This window comes from Quercus lobata, chromosome 2 (assembly GCF_001633185.2).
Source record: "Quercus lobata isolate SW786 chromosome 2, ValleyOak3.0 Primary Assembly, whole genome shotgun sequence".
Lineage (NCBI taxonomy): Eukaryota > Viridiplantae > Streptophyta > Magnoliopsida > Fagales > Fagaceae > Quercus > Quercus lobata.
In genome coordinates, this window is record NC_044905.1 from 26,155,346 (window position 1) to 26,176,009 (window position 20,664).

General features: G+C 33.4%; 2 protein-coding genes across 4 annotated transcripts; one reads left to right on the forward strand and one right to left on the reverse strand.

Moving 5' to 3' along the window:
* The first annotated feature begins 976 nt into the window (after positions 1-976).
* Positions 977-5,725, forward strand: LOC115975110 (UDP-glycosyltransferase 88F3-like). 2 transcript variants are annotated; one of them, XM_031095761.1, is made up of 2 exons: positions 977-1,316; positions 3,565-5,725. In XM_031095761.1, exon 2 carries the CDS (start codon positions 3,912-3,914, stop codon positions 5,352-5,354), a length of 1,443 nt encoding a protein of 480 aa, XP_030951621.1. In that variant the 5' UTR covers positions 977-1,316; positions 3,565-3,911; the 3' UTR covers positions 5,355-5,725. The 2 variants fall into 2 exon arrangements, with proteins under 2 accessions (XP_030951621.1, XP_030951620.1); XM_031095760.1 differs by having other exon boundaries at positions 3,894-5,725.
* Positions 5,726-12,008: 6,283 nt separating this feature from the next.
* On the reverse strand, positions 12,009-19,094 carry LOC115975111 (transcription factor bHLH80). 2 transcript variants are annotated; one of them, XM_031095762.1, is made up of 5 exons: positions 18,487-19,094; positions 18,240-18,380; positions 18,036-18,101; positions 12,716-12,784; positions 12,009-12,425 (listed from the first exon to the last, which is right to left on the reverse strand). In XM_031095762.1, the coding sequence occupies exons 1-5, from the start codon at positions 18,985-18,987 to the stop codon at positions 12,354-12,356; spliced, it is 849 nt and encodes a 282-aa protein (XP_030951622.1). In that variant the 5' UTR covers positions 18,988-19,094; the 3' UTR covers positions 12,009-12,353. The 2 variants fall into 2 exon arrangements, with proteins under 2 accessions (XP_030951622.1, XP_030951623.1); XM_031095763.1 differs by having other exon boundaries at positions 12,009-12,569.
* Positions 19,095-20,664: the final 1,570 nt, after the last annotated feature.

Genomic DNA, 20,664 nt, shown 5'->3' on the forward strand with positions numbered 1-20,664 from the left:
CCATGTGTAGGTTCAGCTTTCCAGGGCTAATACTTGTCCCATCAGCCCATACCCAAAGTGGTTGGGGGTGGTTGTAAAAACTGAAAAGCATTGCTCTGTCTAGCGCAGAGTATTTAATTGCAGTAATGACAGCATTTCCTTTGTCCTTTGTCGCCATATTATCCAGGGGTCCTTTCTCCATCAACATAGATGTGTTCGGTTTTTTTCAAAACTGTTCCTATACCGTTCTTGCCATTTCTTTTAGGAGTGCCTTGGGGATGCTAAGAACAGAATCATCCTCTGCTGTGTCTTAAGGCTATTTAGACTTCCATTGTATGTCCTCGGCTATATCCCTCCTCGGCTCGAGTCTTGGGCCCTAATGTAAAGTGGGCCAAGGTTACAAATTCTTTGACCCCACAACTAATTATAAATATTTATTTGTATTTTAAATAATTATTAATTTAATTATAACGTCATCAAGAATCGATTGCGGTTCAACTTTAAAAATCCTGAACCACTCTCTTTTATGATTTATTGAATGGTTCGAGTTTAAAAATCATACTGGTTCCATTCCATTCCTTGGCCAAACAAACTACAGAAGGGTGTGCCAAAGGCTAAATTTTTGGCATTTGACACACCAAACACCAAAAGACCTCTTTTAAAGCTAAATTTTTTTAGAAATGCTATGTTCACAATATTTTCACAACAAATTCTAAGTGGTAGATTGTTATTAATTGTTATTATTGGAGTAAAAAAGTAATCTCAGTACAAATTTAAACTAATAACAATTAATTATTTATGATTTGTTATAAAAATATTGTGGACATAGTACTTTTCAAAATTATTATTTACTTTCTACTTATCATTTTTTTTTTTCAAAATTTTTACCATCAATAAACAGCAAAATTTTATCTTTGGAATGGTAGGTATAAATGCTATTCATTTTTTGTTCATCTTCCCTCTCTTCTCAAACAAAATATCTCCTCATTCTCTCTCAGCCACTCATTATTTTCAGCCTCGCTCTCTCTTAACTCTTGTTCACTTTTGTGAGCCAACACTCCCAATCCTCTCTACCACTTTTATCACACAAATTCTAGCATCACTCGTTTTATCTTCATCTCCCTCACCGAGTTTTTTCTTTTTATCTCCACCTCCCTCACTTTAATGCTAATGATATTATAATATATTGGTAACTTTGGTTTTCCTAGTACAAGATGATACCCATCTCTACATACTCTCTAATAATAATAATCTGACTTCAGTCTTCTCGTTCACGTACACACTACACTACACTACTAGCAGAGGCCAATCAGAAATCTAAGCTAATTGAATTCCAGGTTAGACAAATTTATGACCATTTGCTACCTATGCCTTCTGCTTTTGATTTCGAATTCATTTTTTGCTTTGTTTTAGTAGAGAATGATTACGTTATTACTTTTTCTTTTCTTTTTTTGAATTTCATAACAAATTATTGTTTTCAGCTGAAAATTCTAATTTAGTTGCTGCACCGTAATATCAAATCAATTATCAAGGACCTTTCTTCCTTGTATTAGTCAGAATTTGTGTTTCACTGAATTTTTTAAAAGCTTCAAATGTTTGATTGTTATGAGTAAAGGTGGGTATCATTTTTTTTTTTTTTTTTTTTTTTTGTATAATGAAATTGAAATGTGGATGAATTAGCATTGCCGGTCTAAGCTTAATTTTGGTTCATAATATAAAGGGAAGTAGGGAACCTTACCCAGTTGCGTTCAATTTGTTAGAATGTTATTACTCCCATTCCCATAGCAGAATGAATTTTATATTAAGGGTGTTTTAAGTCTTGTGTGATACCATATATATATATATATATATATTTTCCCTGCCTACATTGTGTAAGAGACTTAGAGCCATGAAAATGTCACAAATTTCATTGCATAGGAAAAAAAAAGAGAGAGAGATAGAGAAAGAGAAAGAATTCTGTCTGTTAAATGCCATATTGTGGCTTGGGTGGAAGGACACATGGGATCAAATGCCATATTGTGGTTATGCTATTGGAGCTGTTGATAGATGCCTCTATGTACCTATTAAGGTCCTCACTACCTCGATCCTTCTCCAATGCCTTGGTTGCAGCCTTCAAGTGTGCACAGGCTACCAACTCTCTGGCTCTATTGAAAACCAGTAACAACCCATATTAGCTCTCAAAATAGATTTAGAACAGCTCATAATTTCTATTTTGGATGACCCAAGTGTTAGTAGAGTCATCAGAGAGGCTGGTTTTTCAAATGCTGGGTAGAACAAGCTGTTTCTTTGGAGATCTTTTCTCAAATTCAAAGTCCTATGAGTAGCCAGTCCAAGGAAAACGCCAAACCTCTAGTTCTTGGTACTAAGCTCCCTCTTTCTCATCCTTTTATAAGTTTGGAAATCTTCATAATTTCTAGTCTTATATATTCTTTCAATTGGGTTGGTTCATGATAATTTTGAATCAAATAATGTTTACGATTAGCTAAAGGAACTTAAAAAATTAATGACAATTTGTCTAGATTGAGATGTGAAGGTTTTTGTGAGTTTTTTTTTTTTTTTTTTTTTTTTGACAAAATCTATTTGTGGTTTAGTTATTAAATCTTTTGGAATATTTTGTGGAGATTGGCTGTCACGTGCTAAATGTTAAGTGTAAATTTTTTTAAAAAGCATCTTTGACATTTTCTTCATGGGGAATATTGTTTTATGGAAAATACTAAAATTATTACAAAAAGTTCACAAATTGATGTGACAATGATATGATTTGTGCTAGTTAGTGTTGGTAAAAGAAAGCTTTAAGCGCGCTTAAGCGTGAAGCCCTAAGGCTCTAGCGCTTTTTGCCTCTAAAGCGAGGCACACTCAATGAAGTGCACTTTAGGCGAGCTTTTCAAAAAGCTGAAAGCACTTTTTTGCTCTTTTTTATAAAAAAAAAAAAAAAAAAAAAAAAAAAAAAAAAAACAACAACAACAAAAACAAAAACTGAATTAAAATTTTAGGATCTTGGCATTATTGATTTAAACCATTGATTTGGCATATATTTAGTGTAACTTGTCAAAAAGACGTATAAGTTTGAGTGTAACTTGTCCTAAAACCCACTACCCCCTAGTTCTTCTCTATTTTTTCCCTTTTGAGTATCCACTTCACACCAATTACCATACCGTTATGTCTTTATATTCTTAGCTCATTTATGACCAAAAAAAAGTATGGTATAATATATTTTTGGTAATTGTTTAGTTACTTTAGTAGTTGATGTTGAACATAGAAGACTAATTCTTAAAGACTTATAGTCCATAAGTGATTAAATTATTAACTAATATTAGTAATTAGTCATAGACTCATAGGGCATTATGGCTATCGGAGATTTAAGAAAGGGTGTTATATGGAAGTACTCATGTTTAGCTGATCTAAAAAATTAAAATGACTTGACTTGTAATTTTTATGTTAAACTACAAAAGTAGGGCTTCTATAAATGTTTTATGAATTATATAAAATGTTTTATGTCAATTTATATGATAAATTGATTGTTTGATTGATGTGTTTCTCATTAATTATTATTTTTGAAATTTTAAAATTATTATTTTTAAATAGGCGCTTCACTTCAATCAAGCGAGCACTTATGCTTTGCACCTAGGCTCCAAGAGATCTTGCGTTTAAGTGCGCCCCGTGCTTTTACTGGTGCTAGTTCAAAAAGATAGTAAATAAGTATTTGAATTATTTGTCTTATTTGTGACATGTAATTATAGAATATTTATTCTGTGAATATTCACGTGAATATTCTATAATATTTATATTGGTGACATATTTGTTTGTTAGATTTATCAATCTTGTTCTATCTACATCATCAAACAAAATTAAATATGAATTATGATTGATATGTGAAAACCTTTTCTTGTCTCCTACTACAATCTGTCCAACAGTAAACAAATTAAGCCAAAATGCAAGACACGATGGTCCTATTCCCAGCTCCAGGCATGGGCCACATGATCTCAATGGTTGAGCTAGGCAAGCTCATCCTCCACCACTACCATCATAAGTTCTCCATCACCATCCTCCTCACCACAGGCTCCTTCCAGAACACCCCAAGTGTCACCTCTTACATCCAACGTATCTCCCAATCCAACTCCTCCATCTCCTTTTACTGCTTACCCTCTGTCTCTGTTGACACAACCCCAACTCGAAGCCGTGCAGCCATGGCCTTCGAGTTCAACCGCCTCAGTACTGCCCATGTCCCCCATGCACTCCAACAGATCTCCTACACATCCACTCTTAGGGCTCTTATCATTGACCTTTTTTGCACCTCAGCTCTTCCTATAGCCAAACAACTCAACCTTCCTGTTTATTATTTCTACACTTCTGGTGCTTATGCTCTCGCTTCTTTCTTATACTTTCCCAAGATCCATGAGCAAATAACAAAAAGCTTTAAGGACCTTAAAACCACTGAGCTTCTCTTCCCCGGAATGTCAACATTGAAAGCCACCCACATGCCTGAACCAACCCTCGATCGAGACGATCCAGCTTACTGGGACTGGGTCTACTTCTGTTCACAGCTTCCAAAATCAAATGGGATTATAGCAAACACGTTTGAGGACCTGGAGCCAAAAGCCATAAAGACCATTGCTGATGGTGTATGTGTCCCTGATGAGCCAACTCCACCTGTTTACTATATAGGTCCTTTAATTGCTGAAGCAGAAGAACGAGCAGGTGAAGATGGAAATGAAGTTGGTGATGAGAATGAGTGTTTGTCATGGCTTGACAGGCAACCAAGTAGAAGTGTTGTGTTCTTGTGTTTTGGTAGCCGAGGATCTTTCACAGTGGCACAAGTTAGAGACATAGCTAATGGCTTGGAAAGGAGTGGACAAAGGTTCTTGTGGGTGGTGAAAAAGCCACCACAAGATGAGAAAACTAAGCAAATTGAGCAGTATGCATCGGAGTTTAATTTGGATAGTGTGTTGCCAGAGGGGTTCTTAGAAAGAACAAAAGATAGGGGCATGGTGGTGAAGTCATGGGCACCCCAAATGGCGGTGCTAAGAAAGGAATCCGTTGGCGGGTTTGTGACACATTGTGGGTGGAATTCGGTGTTGGAGGCAGTGGTTGCCGGAGTGCCGATGGTGGCGTGGCCACTCTATGCTGAGCAGCATCTGAATAGAAATGTTTTGGTGAAGGATATGAAGATGGCTATTGGCGTGGAGCAGAGAGAGGATGATGGGTTTGTGAGAGGGGATGAGGTTGAGAGAAGGGTTAGAGAGTTGATGGAGTCGGAAGAAGGGAGAGAACTCAGGAAAAGGAGCTGGGAGATGAGAGAAATGGCTTTGGCTGCTTTAGGAGAATTTGGTTCGTCTACCAGAGCCTTGGTTAAGTTCGTTGAGGCACTTGGGTAGTGCCTGTGGTGGAATTGGATACCAGGTTGAAAGTGAAAATGTTTCTCCTACACATGCTTGTGGAGAAGATGTAAACTGTGAAAGCATTTGAGCGAGGTTTGGATATGGTGAATGGTCAAATCTTATCAAATAATTTGTAATGAAAGACTTGTGTGATACTTTCTGGTTCTCAGTACTCTTTTTAAGTCTGTCCTGAATTTCTTGTGATTTTCCCTTCATGTCTGGAGAAGGAAATGTGTCTTCCGCAAATAGTAATATTATTTGATAGAGTGAGAGAGCTTTGAGTTGTTTAACCTTTCCTAAGTCTCCAAACAAAGATTCATGAGCCAAGTACTCTCATTTACTATATTTTCAGTTTACTCTATAGTCTATACCATCCAATAATATTCATATAAAGTGATTGTATAATTAGTATATATTTATACATGTATATATTTTGATGGGATATATGGGAGTATATTGAAAAGGTTCAATACCAAAGATGCTTCTGAGGAAGAATTGTAGAAGCCACCAAATTGACATTAGCAATTTTTTTCCCTTTCTGGATAATTGGAACTAACGAAGTGGAACGTTGGGCTCGGCTCAAACGGTCGGTTCTTTTTTGACCAGAAACAATAGTCATTCTAACATATGAGATGGAATATAATACGATATGAAATATTGACATGTTAGTTTCATACAACTTTCATTTAAGGCATTAAAATTTAGCTCTAAAAATAATACACATAAAAAAAAAATAAATAAATAATAAAAAAACATTTTTTTAAAAAAAGAGGGGAATCGACGAGTATATTACGGAATTGGATAAATGACTGAAAATTAAAAAAAGGATTATATATTGTTATGTTATATTACCTTTTTGACTATTTATATATTCTAATTTAGTAGTACATTAGATTATTTTTGTATAATTTCGTAAGATATTTTAGAAGAGCAAACTAATTTATGATAATAACTAACTAATTTGACATATATATTTATATTGACCGTGCTTTCAAGAAAAATTTTAAATTTTTATTTATTTTCTCGTATTGTTATAGTTTAAAATAGATTATGTTTATATGTTCAAAAGATAACATATAGTAATAGATCCAATACTATAGTAACGATCTTAATAGATTAATTAATGGAAATTTCAAAATTGAAAATGAAATTATTGATATTTAGTATACAACAAATATAATGTTGAATATTAAAAAAAATTATAGAAAATTCATATAAAAAGATTAAAATTTATACCATGTTTCATATTAGGTCTTAGATTTTTTTTTTTATTATTATTTATTTTTTATACAAGATAGAATTCTACCCTAGCCTAATCTAACTGTATATGTGTGTGAAACTCCTTTTTGGAAACTTGAACCTCGACCTTTGCCCCCCACACTCCACAAGCACTTATACTTGTGGAGTGACCACCATTTCAAATTTATGGAACCATTTTAATTTGACATCACCTTCCAAAAATATTATTTTGGGTAGTTGTGAAATAGAAAAAGATGAAATAATTTTGTAGCATAGAAGATTCATTTCCACATTTTCACCATAATTGAAATTTTCCCTCTCTAAGAGCATTCACATCAGTCTTGACAAAAGTTTAGCTAAACTAACCCCAAAAACTCATCTTTTGTTATTTTAACAAATAAACATTGCATCAATCTCAATATTTATTTCTCTACTTTAATACATATTATTTTCTTCTCTCTTTTATAATAAATAATACATACATATATATATATATTTATTTATTTATCTTCTCCATTCTCAAGGTATCCACCTTCAAGTCTTCAACACCATCACTGCCAATCACCACCAAGTACCACCGATCACAAAAAATACGATCACAAGCCCAGACATCTTATGCAACCAATCACCAGCAACCACCAAAGATCAAACCCATTAAACAAAGCTTTATCTTTCTATCATATATTTTTCAAATAGCTGCATATTAATTTATAAACAAGTCGTAGAAGAAATACAAAGTTTTATCAAGAGTCTACCACTTTTCTATAACATGGTACTGTCTAAATAATGGAGATGAAAAATAGGATGAATGGAAGTTTAAAATTGAAATGATATCATAAGTTTAGGGCATTAATTTCCAATATATATTAAAAAAAAATTATAACCTAATTTAGAATATGGCATAAATTTTGGATTTTTTTTATGTTTTTTTTTTTTTTTAAAAGTATAATATCGTGAAGAGTATGTAGTACTAAAATTTATCAAATTGGAGTATTTACTACAAATATATAGGAAATGCATTTAATATATTTTTGCTTCCAATATAAAGGATATTTATATTGTTTTGGATATTTTTACTTCATTTGATAAGGAAAATATATATTTTTAAATGTATATACATATTTTAATATGGTAATATTCTGATTGAAGAATTCAACTTATCTTAGTGAAAAAGTGACCATTATTGTTATCTTAGGCTCCATAAATCTAACAAGCATATCAAGATTCATTGTCACTTTATGAATAATGAAACATATTTCATTCTCTTTGTTCATTATGATAAGTTGAATCATATTCTCATAAAGTAGCCAATTGTTAGCTTGTGCCTCCTTTCAATTATTGTCTTTTAAGTTAGGCATGTTTAACCTGTATGCTATAACTTGAGAGGAAGTATTAGTGTTACTTGCTATTTTTAATAGGGGTATTGCACTCCCGACATTCCACCCCAAACCTAAAGGAAAAATACTCCCCTCCATTTATATTAATAATGAAATATTCAAAATTCCTATAAGATTCTCTTTACCAAAGGTTAGCTATAATTATTAAAAACATAACTGATAAATTTAGAATTAAAATGCAAAGTTTACCAAGCACCAAAAGATTTGCAACGACAAATCTTTCCACAACACATTAAAAACAAAAAAACAAAAATCATACTAAATATTTTAAAATACTATTTAATTAAAAAAAATTTAAATGTATTTTAATTTTGAAAGGAAGAATAATTTTGAAAACCTGCCTAATAGAGTTTAAATGGATGTCAAGGGGGAAAAATGTTTTTTCCCCTCAAATTTGGGTGAAATGTCATTTCCCTAAACCTCAAAAGAGTTAGAGTGTAAATTGTGTAATTACCCTTTTTTATTAGCATGTTATTGTACATTATTTTTTATTAGTTTTGTGTGTGTGTGCGCGCGCATGGAGATAAGTAGATAGTGGTGGAGAGGAAGATGAAACCACAAATATACGACACCACAAAATATACCATTAACTAGGTTATAAGTTATAACTCGAACACCACATGTTAGAGCATATTCACTTAGCATCTTCTTCAATCATTCCATAAATCCTAATATAAATATGCCAAGCAGCCAAGGTGAAGGACAATTAATTATAGACCTAGACCTCTCACCCTCTCCCTTATTTTTTTTATTTTTTTTTAATTTCATATAAATAATATTAAAAAATAACACATATATATTTTAAAGATGGTACCCATAAAACAAATCTATTACTTTTGTGACAGATAATTGATAGACAGTCTTACTCAAATAATAATAATAATATTTAAATTTAACTAAAAATTGAATAATTCTACATTCATATTGTGCCTTATCATGTCTTTTCTTTCGCATCTTATCACTAAAGGGGAGGGTTATCGATTGTCCTCTTGGTGTATATATTCTTGTATACTCACTATCTGTTGAATAAATGTTTAAAGGAGGCACAAGAATAAGAAAACCAAAAATATTGTAGGCTAAAATGTAAAAATAAAAAATAACCACTGCGAGAATAAGAATACCAAAACTGACCTTATACTATCAATTTTGTATTGACCTTTGATGTTTAAGAACTGTCCAAATTTACCCCTCCATCTTCTATTAACTGTAAGTGACAAAAAATTGCAACATGACTACTTTACTATATAATTTATATATTAAAAAAAATACACGCACAACACGTGACAATTTTTAGTCAATTATATAGTTAATAAAACTAAGATAGAGGGGTTTAATTTGGACAATTCTTACACCTCAGGAGTCAATAATACAAAATTAATAGCACAAAAGTCGATTTGCAATTGACCCAAACCCAAGGGTCTGTTTGCATTTTTGCCCAAAAATGCATTAGTATTTCTGTATTTGGCATTCTGCAGTCTGCGTACCTATAAAAAAAATCCTTAACTATGTCTTCAATGAATAAGCATCTAAAAATGCCAACCAAAATGGAAAATATAGATGGGTTCGGTTAATGGGTTGCTCAGAGCACTCACAACAGTGAAGGTATATTACTATATTGCTAAAATTTAGCTCCACAAACACAAAAATCTTGCTGCAGCAGTGGAGCTAAATCTAAAAATTTTAGCTCCATTGCTACAGTGCATATCTATAGATAGATGTGCATTGTTCACGAGAGCTAAAAAATAATAATATTTTAATCCCTACCCAATTAAAATATTACCTCTCTCTCTCAACTCTGATCATCTCACCTCTCTCTCTCTCAACTCTCACCGATGCCAGCCCACCCCCACACTGCCGACCCACGCCACCGGCTCACGCTGCAGACCCACACCGTCAATCAACATCTCCGACCCATGCCTCCACCGGCCTCAACGTTACCGACCCAAGCTGACCCAAGTCCCAAGCCGCCGATCCATGCCTCCGCCGGCCTCAACATCACCAATCCAAGCTGATAGTAGAGGTAGTTGTGGTTGGTGCTGTGGATGTGGGTTTGGTGGTTGTGGATGATGTTTGATTTTTTTTTTTTTTTTTTTGGTGGGTTTGATGGCTGTGGTGGTGGCAATGGTGGTTGTTATGGCTATGATTTGGTGGTATGGTGTTTGATTTTTTTTTTTTCCTGTGGGTTTGGCGACTGTGGTGGTGGATTGGTGACTATGATGGTGGTTTGGTTTTTTATTTTGTTTGCGATTTTGGTTGTGTTTGTGTTGGTGGTGGTGGTTGTGGGTGTGATTGTGACTGTGGCTGATGGTAGAGGTGGTTGTGGTTGTGATTGTGGTTGGTGCTGAGATTTTTTTTGGATAGTGGGATATATTATTTTATTGTAAGGGATATATTATTTTATTGTAATGTTTATATTATTTTATTGCATTAATAGCTAAAATAGATCCACTGCTGCAGCATGTGTGTAGGTATAATAGATAAAGTAATTTTTGGTGGAGCTAAAAAGCTAAATTTTTAGTTTCATTGCTGTGGATACTTAGGGCATTTGTTAATTGACAATTTTAGGAAAATCTTAATATCACTTTTATGAAAAATATAAAAAACTGCCAAAAAAATCAATCACTTTTTCCTTTTCTCATAAAAAGGTTTTTAAAATAGTTCATAAATCAATGTTCTTAAGACATCCATTAACTTTTTTTCAATATAGATACATGCCAATGACAACTTACAGAAAGCCAAAGCCACCAAATTGCTACCAGAAATGAAAGTGGCTAAAAACCTAAAGGAAGTATATATACCAGTTTGTTAAAATATAATAAATTACTTATTTATGGGTTTTCTCTTTGGCTCTTTCAATAATGTGATCTTCCATGTTATAGTGGAAGCTTCTCTCAAAAGTTCAGGTTGAAGGGTATTCCCAACACCATTTCCTACTTGAAAGGCACAAATATCATTTCAGGAGGCTTCACCAGGTATGTTCCACAACACAGGTTTGTTTACAAGCCATATTCTGTCCAATACCCAAATATCTTATGCTTAAAATCTCCACTAGATATCAATAAATATCATGCTTTTAAGTTTTGAACATTGACTTCATCCCTACTTCAATTCAAAATCATTTTGTAAATTAAGAGAGCTTACATAATGCCATAAATATTACTATTTTATGTTGGTTTAGTGAAAGCACAAACCAAACAAAGAAAAATAATAATTTATTGTAGTGAGAAACAATCATTAAAAATAGGATTTATTCTCATCTATATAATTTCACACTCATAATTCTAATCTTTTTTAAAATAAAAAATTATAGTCACAATACATTAATTAAACTCTAAATATGCAGAAATTCATTATTTGGGCTCAGTTTTAGTTTAATAGAGAAAATTAGAGTTAATTTCAAGATACAACTACCAAATTTGTCTAATAAAAAACTTTTACTCTTTTTATAATAAATATGTTATAAATACTAATTTTTCTGAAATCTATCAATTCATCTTCAATCAATGTATGTCAAGCTAGAATACTTCACAGCCATGACAGCTGAATACCACGCCACTCTACCAGAACAATGTATGTCAAGCTAGAATAACTGTTGCTAAATGACACATTGTCATACTCCACAACCATGACTAAATTATAACTCCCACAATCCACCAAAACAGAAGATTCTCACCTAGAAGAAGGGAGAAACAAAGAACAACATATAATTTTTGACATTACTCAGAACAGACAATTCAAAACCCAAATAATTTGAATTATTCTACAAAATTATGTGATTCAAATATATGTATTGATAACATCGCATGTGAAACTAACCTTCTCAATGACGAAAACATAGTAATTGAGAGTGAATATCACTAGTGAATTGTTTATGAGGATTGTTTTAAAATAATGGTCCATTCACTTATCTTTCAAAGGGATCTTATCAATCATATAGCTTCTTGATAAGTGGATAGCAAGTTTTATGAAACTAAAAGTTTTCTCTAGACACGATAGCGAATATGGAAAATACATCTTAAACAAAGAACGTTGTGCAGCAATTGACTTAATATATTATTGTGTGCATTAATTTACAAGTACTATCACAATAACTTCTTCATTTCTTTTCTTTTTCTTTCTTTTTTTTCAAGCGTAATCACAACCATAGCAAACTTCAAAGAGCAGTTTTGACAAGATGAAGCAAACATTCTTGATCATAGACTAAATTATGAAACCTGAAATCTATATAGAAGGGGAGTGCTAGATCTTGTAATTACAAGGTGAATATTTGAGAGAAGAGAATATTAGTGGCAAATTACCATGATGAAGCTTGGCTGAAACCTCAAAATTAGATAATTACACATGACTCTGGGAGCTATCTTTATTCTTTAATACTTTCTTCTGTGAAATCTTTGACCACGCATTTGCATCTCTGTTGTTGCTCTGAGAGATCCTGCCATGTTTCAGGATTTTCAAAATGTGCAAAAAATTATGCCTTCTGTTTTGCACTTCACTTGAACACCACATCCATTCAAATTATATTTTCTCTTATTTTATTTATTTCCAATCCCATACCTCTTAGCACCTACTCATTTGCCTAAAAGAGGAAAAAGAAAAGAATTTTTGGAGTTGTAAAATTATGTAGGATGAAATAGTAATTGTACAATTTCATAATTTCAATCATCTGCCTGTGTCTTCTTTTGAAACTCATAAAATTTCTTTTAAGTTCAATGCAGGGAGTACCTGAATCTGCTTTTGAAGAAGCTTAACATACTCTACTGCCTCTTCTAACATATCTGCAGTGTTTGTTTGCTGCAAGCGACAACAAAAATGCCAAATTTAAAAATTGCAGCTAAGTCTGGATGCAATGAGATTTTATACTTCATTCAAAAATTAAAAATTCTAAAAGGTGATTAATATATTCTTCTTTCATGATTCAAGGTTGAGTTTTACAAAGTACCAAACCTGACTATGCAATTTGAAGCCAATTTAGTTTTTATAATACCTTTTATTATAAGTACATTTTATTTTTTTGATATCAACCTATGTAGCAAGATTGTAAGCCAATTTAGTTTTTATATATAAATATATATATATATATTTTTTTTTTTCTGAAAGCTAAAACAGAAAAAGATATCAGTGAGTTTTAAACTGAATTCTCCCAACTAACTGAAATGGACTCATTCATTCTATTAAGTTCTATTTAAAGTAACATCTCCATTACCATCTTATTTGATAACCAAGATACACCAGGCAATTAGAAAAAATTATGACCTCAAATTATATTTAGTATTGCAACAATAATCAGAAGATTAATTGGTTAATTTTGTTCAACATACTTGACATTCTTAACCTTCAAATATGCATCTTGTTTGTTTTGTTTGCTTTAAAAAAAAAAATGGATGCAAAATATGACAGGTTAACTACAAAACCAATCCACAAAAAAAAGGTGTTGCTTTGAAAAATCCCTCTATACCATCTACATCTCCTCCAGTCATGCAATTTACACGGACAAATCTGTTTGTAAAGCAATTTATTATACAGTGTGAATAGGAAGAAGAACATTGTCTCCAACATTGGATGAGAAAAATCATAATATTAGGAGAAGCCAAAAGTAAAACATAAAAATAAATAAATAAAACAAAAAAACAAAACAAAACAAAATTCTTCTGATTCACCAATATGATCAGGGTTGCACATTGTGGCCCATTTATTAGTTCCATTTCCCAGATAAGCATATAACATCTATCCTCTCCCAAAAAATTGAAATTGTTTATAAAAAAAATGATTTAGCTCTAAAAAGACAATTCACATAAGTATCTTAATATATTACAGTACAAAAATATGCTGAGAAGATAACTAATTTTTCCAGATATCCAAACACATTAAGGCATTGTTTGGTTAAATGAAGAGAAGACAAAAGAAAGGAAGGAGCTGGGAGGAGAGGGAAGGGAAGGGAAAGAAATACATATTCATTTGTTTGGTTTGCAACAGGGAAAGGGAAGGAAAAATAACTATTACACGGGCCCCACATTAAAGTTTCTCTCTTCTCTCTTATTTTCCTCCCAATTTGGGAGGAAATGAAATGGTGGGCCAGGGAGGAAACCAATTCCCTCCGCTTTTCCTTTCTCTCCGTTCTTTTTGTCTAACCAAACAAAGGAGTTGGCTTCCTTTCCCTCCATTGCTTTCCCTTCTCTCCTCTTTCCTCCAATCCAAACAAAGGGTAATGTAACTTGCTTTGCAGCAGATGGGAAAATTTAAAAACACACACTAAGCCTAAATTGTCCGGTGAAAGTTGAAATGAGGGAGACCACCACAAAAGTGGTTGGTTTCTCCATTCTTATCATTACATAAAATGGTAGAACTACAAAATGTACCTTCACTTATGCATAACTCTCTTGCTCTTCCCACACATGTTCATCATGCATGGCTTGTTTCAAAGTTTTAAAAAATGATTCCTGTTTATTGCTTGCATCTCCTACCTAATCACTCAACAAACCATTGATGTTGCAATTTGCTTCCTCATGACTATATCTCACACACAATGACATTTAGCCTTAATAAGTTTGATTTGCTTGATGAAAACTCTCAAAGTTGCTTCTGGTTATATCAAATATCATCAAGGGATTTTTCTTGTAGAAGGTCATCTACTTTAGGAGAGATCTCACTCTATCATCTCAAAGCTGTATAGGACATAGCCCTGTACTCTGTATCTGAATTACATCTCACCATATCATTGACTCTTTTTTCTCTTCCGACTCCAAGTAACAAGATTATATATCCTACATAAATACAAAGGTCGGAAACAGGCCTATCCCGGTGATCACCAGCGCAGTCTGCACTGAAGCAACATGTCAAAATTGCCTTTGAGTTTGAACATTATGCCCTTGCAAGGAGCATCCTTTACATAAACCAAAAAATGATAGGAAATATGCCAATGAACATGAGTGAACCGCCTATAACAACAAAGTGATGTCAAGCTGAGTCACAGTCAGGTCAATCAACTTCCTGAAAAGCCTTCAATACTTTCTGGGATCTTCAAATTCCTCATTCTGAAACCACCTTGCCACGTGAGTTACTGCCTTGGCTTCTTAAACCCTTGATAACAGGATAAAAAATTTATACTGAAATGTATTATCCAAAAAACCTAGAGGAGCATACAAATGTAACAGAGGCCCTTAAAATACAAGAATAAACTTTAGCTGTGAATCATGGGTTTCTTGGATTGAATGGCAGCAGGGTTTTCAATAAAATTTGGTCTAGGGTGGCTAGTGAAACTAAGTTGGGTCTATCAAAGACGATTGGACAAGATCAAATTTTGCTCTCTTACCAAAGTTGATGTAGCACAAATTTTCTAGAGAATTTTGCAGGAAAGAGCAAACTCCCCATGTCCACAGGTAGTATACTAGGGATGCACCAAAATTCACTGAAAGTTTCATAAATTTAGAAATTCCTCCAAGAAAATGAATGACCACTTAAGACGAATGCTGAATTCCTTCAAAAGTACATTGCTTTCTTTCTTTCCAAAGGGTCCGCATGACATATAGTGGAATGGCTCCCCATAGATCAGCAAGATGTTTACCTTAAAGCCCTCTCCAACATTTCAGCAAATCCACTACCCTCTTTAGACTTATCCCAATGGAGTCCACAAAAAAAAAATATATATATATATATATATTAAAAAAAAAAAACCATAAATTTTGCACATAATCACAGTGAATTAGGAACCTCTAGCTGTTGTCAATGTGAAAAGAGCTACTTTAGTAGGAAACTTAATCTTCCAAATGCTTTTCCACAGAAAGTATAGTGGGTTTTCAGTAGTAAGAACCCGATAATAAGACTTCAAAAATACCAATCCTAGCAGGAGATACAACACATCCAGTCTTCCCCATCCCTTGTAATTTTGGTGGAGTACAAAAGGCCGAGAAATTATTGTAAGTTCCCCATATACCAGTCATGGACAAATCTGGTGAACAAGATGTCCCAATGAATAACTCCACCATTCCAAATCATAGTCCACCACAAAAACCTCTTTATTTTGGGCTATACAATAGTGTCAAAGAAGCCTCCTTAAATGTAACCTCCCCACACAATAGTTCAAGCCCAAAACGAACATGGAAGCCACTTCCCACCTATCACTTGACAAAACAAAACATTAGAGAACCTCCCTTATGTTTCTCAAGAGACACACCATAGGGTTCCTTAAGCACTCCTAAAACCAGACTGCCCAGTTCATTTCCACACTTTATAACTACTACGGTTCTCCATAATGTATATGTTTCCGTGGCATAAGGCCAAAGCCACCTTCCCAACAATGCATTAGTAAAGTGTACTAGACCTAATGCCCAATCCAACATATCAAACTGGGTCATAAGATGTCTTCCTACCAAGCGAAATTTAACATCATCTTCTAGACCTCCCCAAAGAAAATCTCACAGTAATTTCTTAAAATGATGAATGATATTAATTAGCATGGGGAATAAAGAGTGGATGTATGTGGGAAAACTAGAGAGAGTACTATTTATCAAAGTGTTTCGGCCTCCTTTTGATAAATATAGCTTCTTCTAGCCTGCAAACTTTCTTTTCATCTTCTCCAGCATTGGTCCCATATTTCTTTGGACTTATACCTAGGCCCCAAGGGAAGCCCCAAATATTTCACGAGCAATGCAAAGATTTTGCAGCCCAAAATCTCAGCCAAAGCTGATATTCTTGGAACATCTCCAATTGGAACCAATTTACTTGGATTAATCCTTAAGCCAAACACAGCTTCAAAACACAGAAAAATGCATTTCAAATAGCCCATTTGTACTGCCATTTCCATAAAAAAATCAAAGCGTCATATGCATACAAAAGATTTGTGATCATCGATAGGTCAGTGCCCTTCCTCCCACTGTAAACCCCTGAAAATACTGCCCATATGCAGCCTTCAAATACCTCTATCATTATTACAAATAAGAGTGGCAACAGTGGGTCACCATGTCGTAAGCCCCATAAACTATTAACAAATCCAATAGGACTCCCATTTACCAAAATAGAGAATATAGCTGTGGAAAAAAAAAAAAAAAAAAAAATCCATTTTCTCCACTGCTCCTTTAAACCATATTTCTCCAAGTGTAAAAGAAGCTTCCAATTGACGTGCTTATTCAAATTTTTTTTTTTTTTAAATTATAAGTATTTCAACTATTTTAATGCCCCACTTGGTTACAAGCTCAGCTGGTTATTCAATTTAATTATAGTAGTTTGCTTTTAAAAATTATCAAAAGCATAAATAACAGAAATTGGGGGAAAACAACAGAGATTCAGCCATCAAAACAAACATAATAGATGCTAGCCACGAGTAACAACCAACGAACAACTTATATAAAGACAATACTAGCCACAATAATCAACGCAATTGCCACCCCTATATAGTCATTACCAAAATTGTAAAAGTAAAAGTAGAAGATTACCTTTAATAATACAATTTTCTCTTAATTATTACTTATCATACAATAATATTCTCTAAATGGACTAAAGCAACAAACAGACAAGCAAAGAGTGAATTGAAGGAGGCCAAGGCAGTCCTTGGGCCCCCAAGCCCCCTTATTAGAACTTTTCAATTTGGTATGATAGATAAACAGAAATTTTACTTTGACCATCAGAAAATTATACTTCATATGTCCTATTGAACAAACTGAATTTCTTTGCTTTGGTTCCCCATCTAAAGTTTCCTAGACCCGTCGCTGTGGACAACACTTTCGACAGTTTACTTTTAATATTTTTTGCCAAAATGATGGATCTAACAAATAGAGAATTTAAATTCAAGGGAGTTCACATCTACCGACAACTAAAACTGTTGACTACTTGTGGCAAGTGGCAACTAATCTTTTTTTTTTTTTTTTTTAATCTTCTCTTGAGAATCTACTTTTTGCTCAAGCATGTTTGCTGGTTAGCTTCAATTAGCAACACAACACAGAGACCACAATGTTTTCCTTTCACTCAATAAAGAAAACACCATGAATGGATTAATTTTTCATCAATAAAAGACGAACAAAAAAAGGTTTAGCTGTAAATTAGAGGCTACCTTATCCATGTTGGGCACCAGCTCCTGAAGCTTTCTTATACGATCACTTATTCGAGTCCTTCGAACCTAAGACACAGAGAGAGAGAGAGAGAGAAAGAAGAGGTGGAGGAAGCATCAGTTAGGAATAAACACAAACGGTTGACATTGGTTTTCTAAAAAATATATATATGTAAGAAAGTGAGTGATCATCAATCTCACACTCACCCTCTCAGCAATGCTTCTAGGATGAGTAGCGCAACCTCGCTTTGCCCGAACCCGACAAGGAACTGAGTCCTCCAAAAGCTTTTCCATCTCCATATCTATGAAGCTACCAACTCCACCACCACCGCTACTTTGCTCTCCTTTCTATATTATCAAAAAAATATATATACATAGGTCTTAAATTTTTGTTTATAGCAAACTAACCCCAAGAAAAAGAAAGAAATTTACAAAAAAAAAAAAAAAAAAATACCAGTTGATGATGAGATGGGAACTTTGCAGTGAAGCGGTGGTTGAGCTCCCTAGAGCGCTTTGTGGCAGTACCACCACCGCCGCCGCCATGAAAAGTGTTGGAGTTGGAGTGCGAGTCATAGTTGTTGTAATTTGGTGGGTTTGGGTTAAGACCAAAGTTGGAGAAGTAGGTTTCGGAATCAGAATTCCCGAAAAACTCAGCTGGAGAGCTGTTCTGTCTGAATATGTTTGAGTCGAAGACTAAGAGGCTTGGATCGGCAGAGGAAGCAAGTAACTGAGTTAAGCTCTGGGTTGGCTTTAATGGGTCTTCTTCGTCTTCTTCTTCTTCTTCTTCTTCTTCTTCTTCTTTCTCTTCTTTTTGGTCTACTGGTTTTTCTTCTTCGAGAAGTGCTTCTAACCAGGTGGCAGGAGCTGAGCGGAACCGAGCGAGTCCACCACCTCCACTCAGTTCACCACTACCACCACCGCCACTGCTACTTCTACCGCCAGGTGTCGGTTGCATCTGGTTCTCCAATTACTGCTTTTGCTTCTTCAATGGAGGAGCTAATAAATTATCAATTTTGGAAATAAACAAACAAAACCCTTGTTTCTTTCTTTTTTGTTTGTTTCTTTGTTTTTCTATTTTTAATGGTCTGTCGTAAACTCGTAATAAAGGCTAGATAGACTACACACTTCTTCGATTAGGACACTAATTGATTTTGCTTTGTTTTTGTTTTATCCTTTGTTTAATAAATTAAGATACTAATTGATTTTTCTTTATTTTTGTTTTATCCATTGTTTCATGAATTAAGACACTAATTCAATTTTTTTTTTCTTTTTTTTTATATGCGTGGAGTTCAAAACTCAAATTTTTTATTCAGCCTCATAAGTTTTACTAGTTAAATAATCTGAAATTTACTATTTACAATAACTTAGTTGCAATATTTTTAGTCGACTAATAAAACAAAAACGATATTTTTTTTTAATGACAAGTCAATTCAATACAATCATTTGTTTACATTTAATTAAGGATACTGATTTATTGTATTGTATTTAAGAAACTATACTTAAGTTTTACTTTCTATTTTATATTCACTAACTTTTAATATGTCATTGTCATGTGTTTTTTATTATTATTATAAATTCTAAAAAGAAAAGAGTAAGTGCGGCAAATTACAATTGGTGAAATGAGGGGCAAATGGCTATTGACCCTTTATTTTTAAACTATTTAGCCAAATGGCCCATTTTTCAAAAGTTTTTAGTAAAATTTTTTTATTTTTGAAACTTGATATTATTGATGTCGAGTTTTGCTTAAAACTTATTAGTAATGACGATTTCTATGCAAAATTTTAAAAAAATTTAAGTGATAAAATATGCCGAATATCATTCGATATTTAAAAATTATAGACATTTTATAAGATACTTTGAAAATATGATTGCTTTTGTTACCTACTTTAAAAACAAATGATTTTTAGCCATTTTTTCCTGTGGAATGAAACAGAAGAGCGATAAGGAAATCTTAGTGGGGTACGGTGTGAAAATGAGATTACACTAATGAGAATCAATAGTCTCAATATTAGTATAAAAATGGTTTCAAAAAGTTATTCTGTACACGACAATGATATAATTTTTTTGGGGGAAAATTAGGAGCCACTACCCAGTAATCACACCATTTTCAGATTATTGTTTGTGCTGATTTTGATGGCGGTTGGCAATGGTGTAGCCCCAGCCGTAGCATTAGCTTTAGCATTCACGCTCCAATGGGCAAGCACCATTTGGGGCTATAAATTACTCCGAATCTTAATCTTCTAGCAGTATTTGATTTGTATGGCTTGGGAGAAAGTGATTACTACACTAGTACTTATTATGGTTGATTTAAGGTGCGTGTGCCTCTCAAAATATGCTTTTTCTAGAAAATTTAAGGAGGGGACAAAGCAATTAGTCCCAGCCACAAATGCTCGTTGAAAAAAGCAGGCTTTGACGGCAACCTCTTTTTTTTTAGCATTATATTTTTAACAAAATATTTATTTAAATTATTAATTAAAAGGTATTTAAAAGGTTTCATTACAGCACTATCAATATAAAAGCATGGTTTTAAAAAAATAAAATGGTCAAAGAATCGGAAAAGAGATCAATTTTATTTTTTTTTTCCTGTTTTTTGGGTTTGGTTTTATATTGAATTGGAGGGTTCGATGAACAG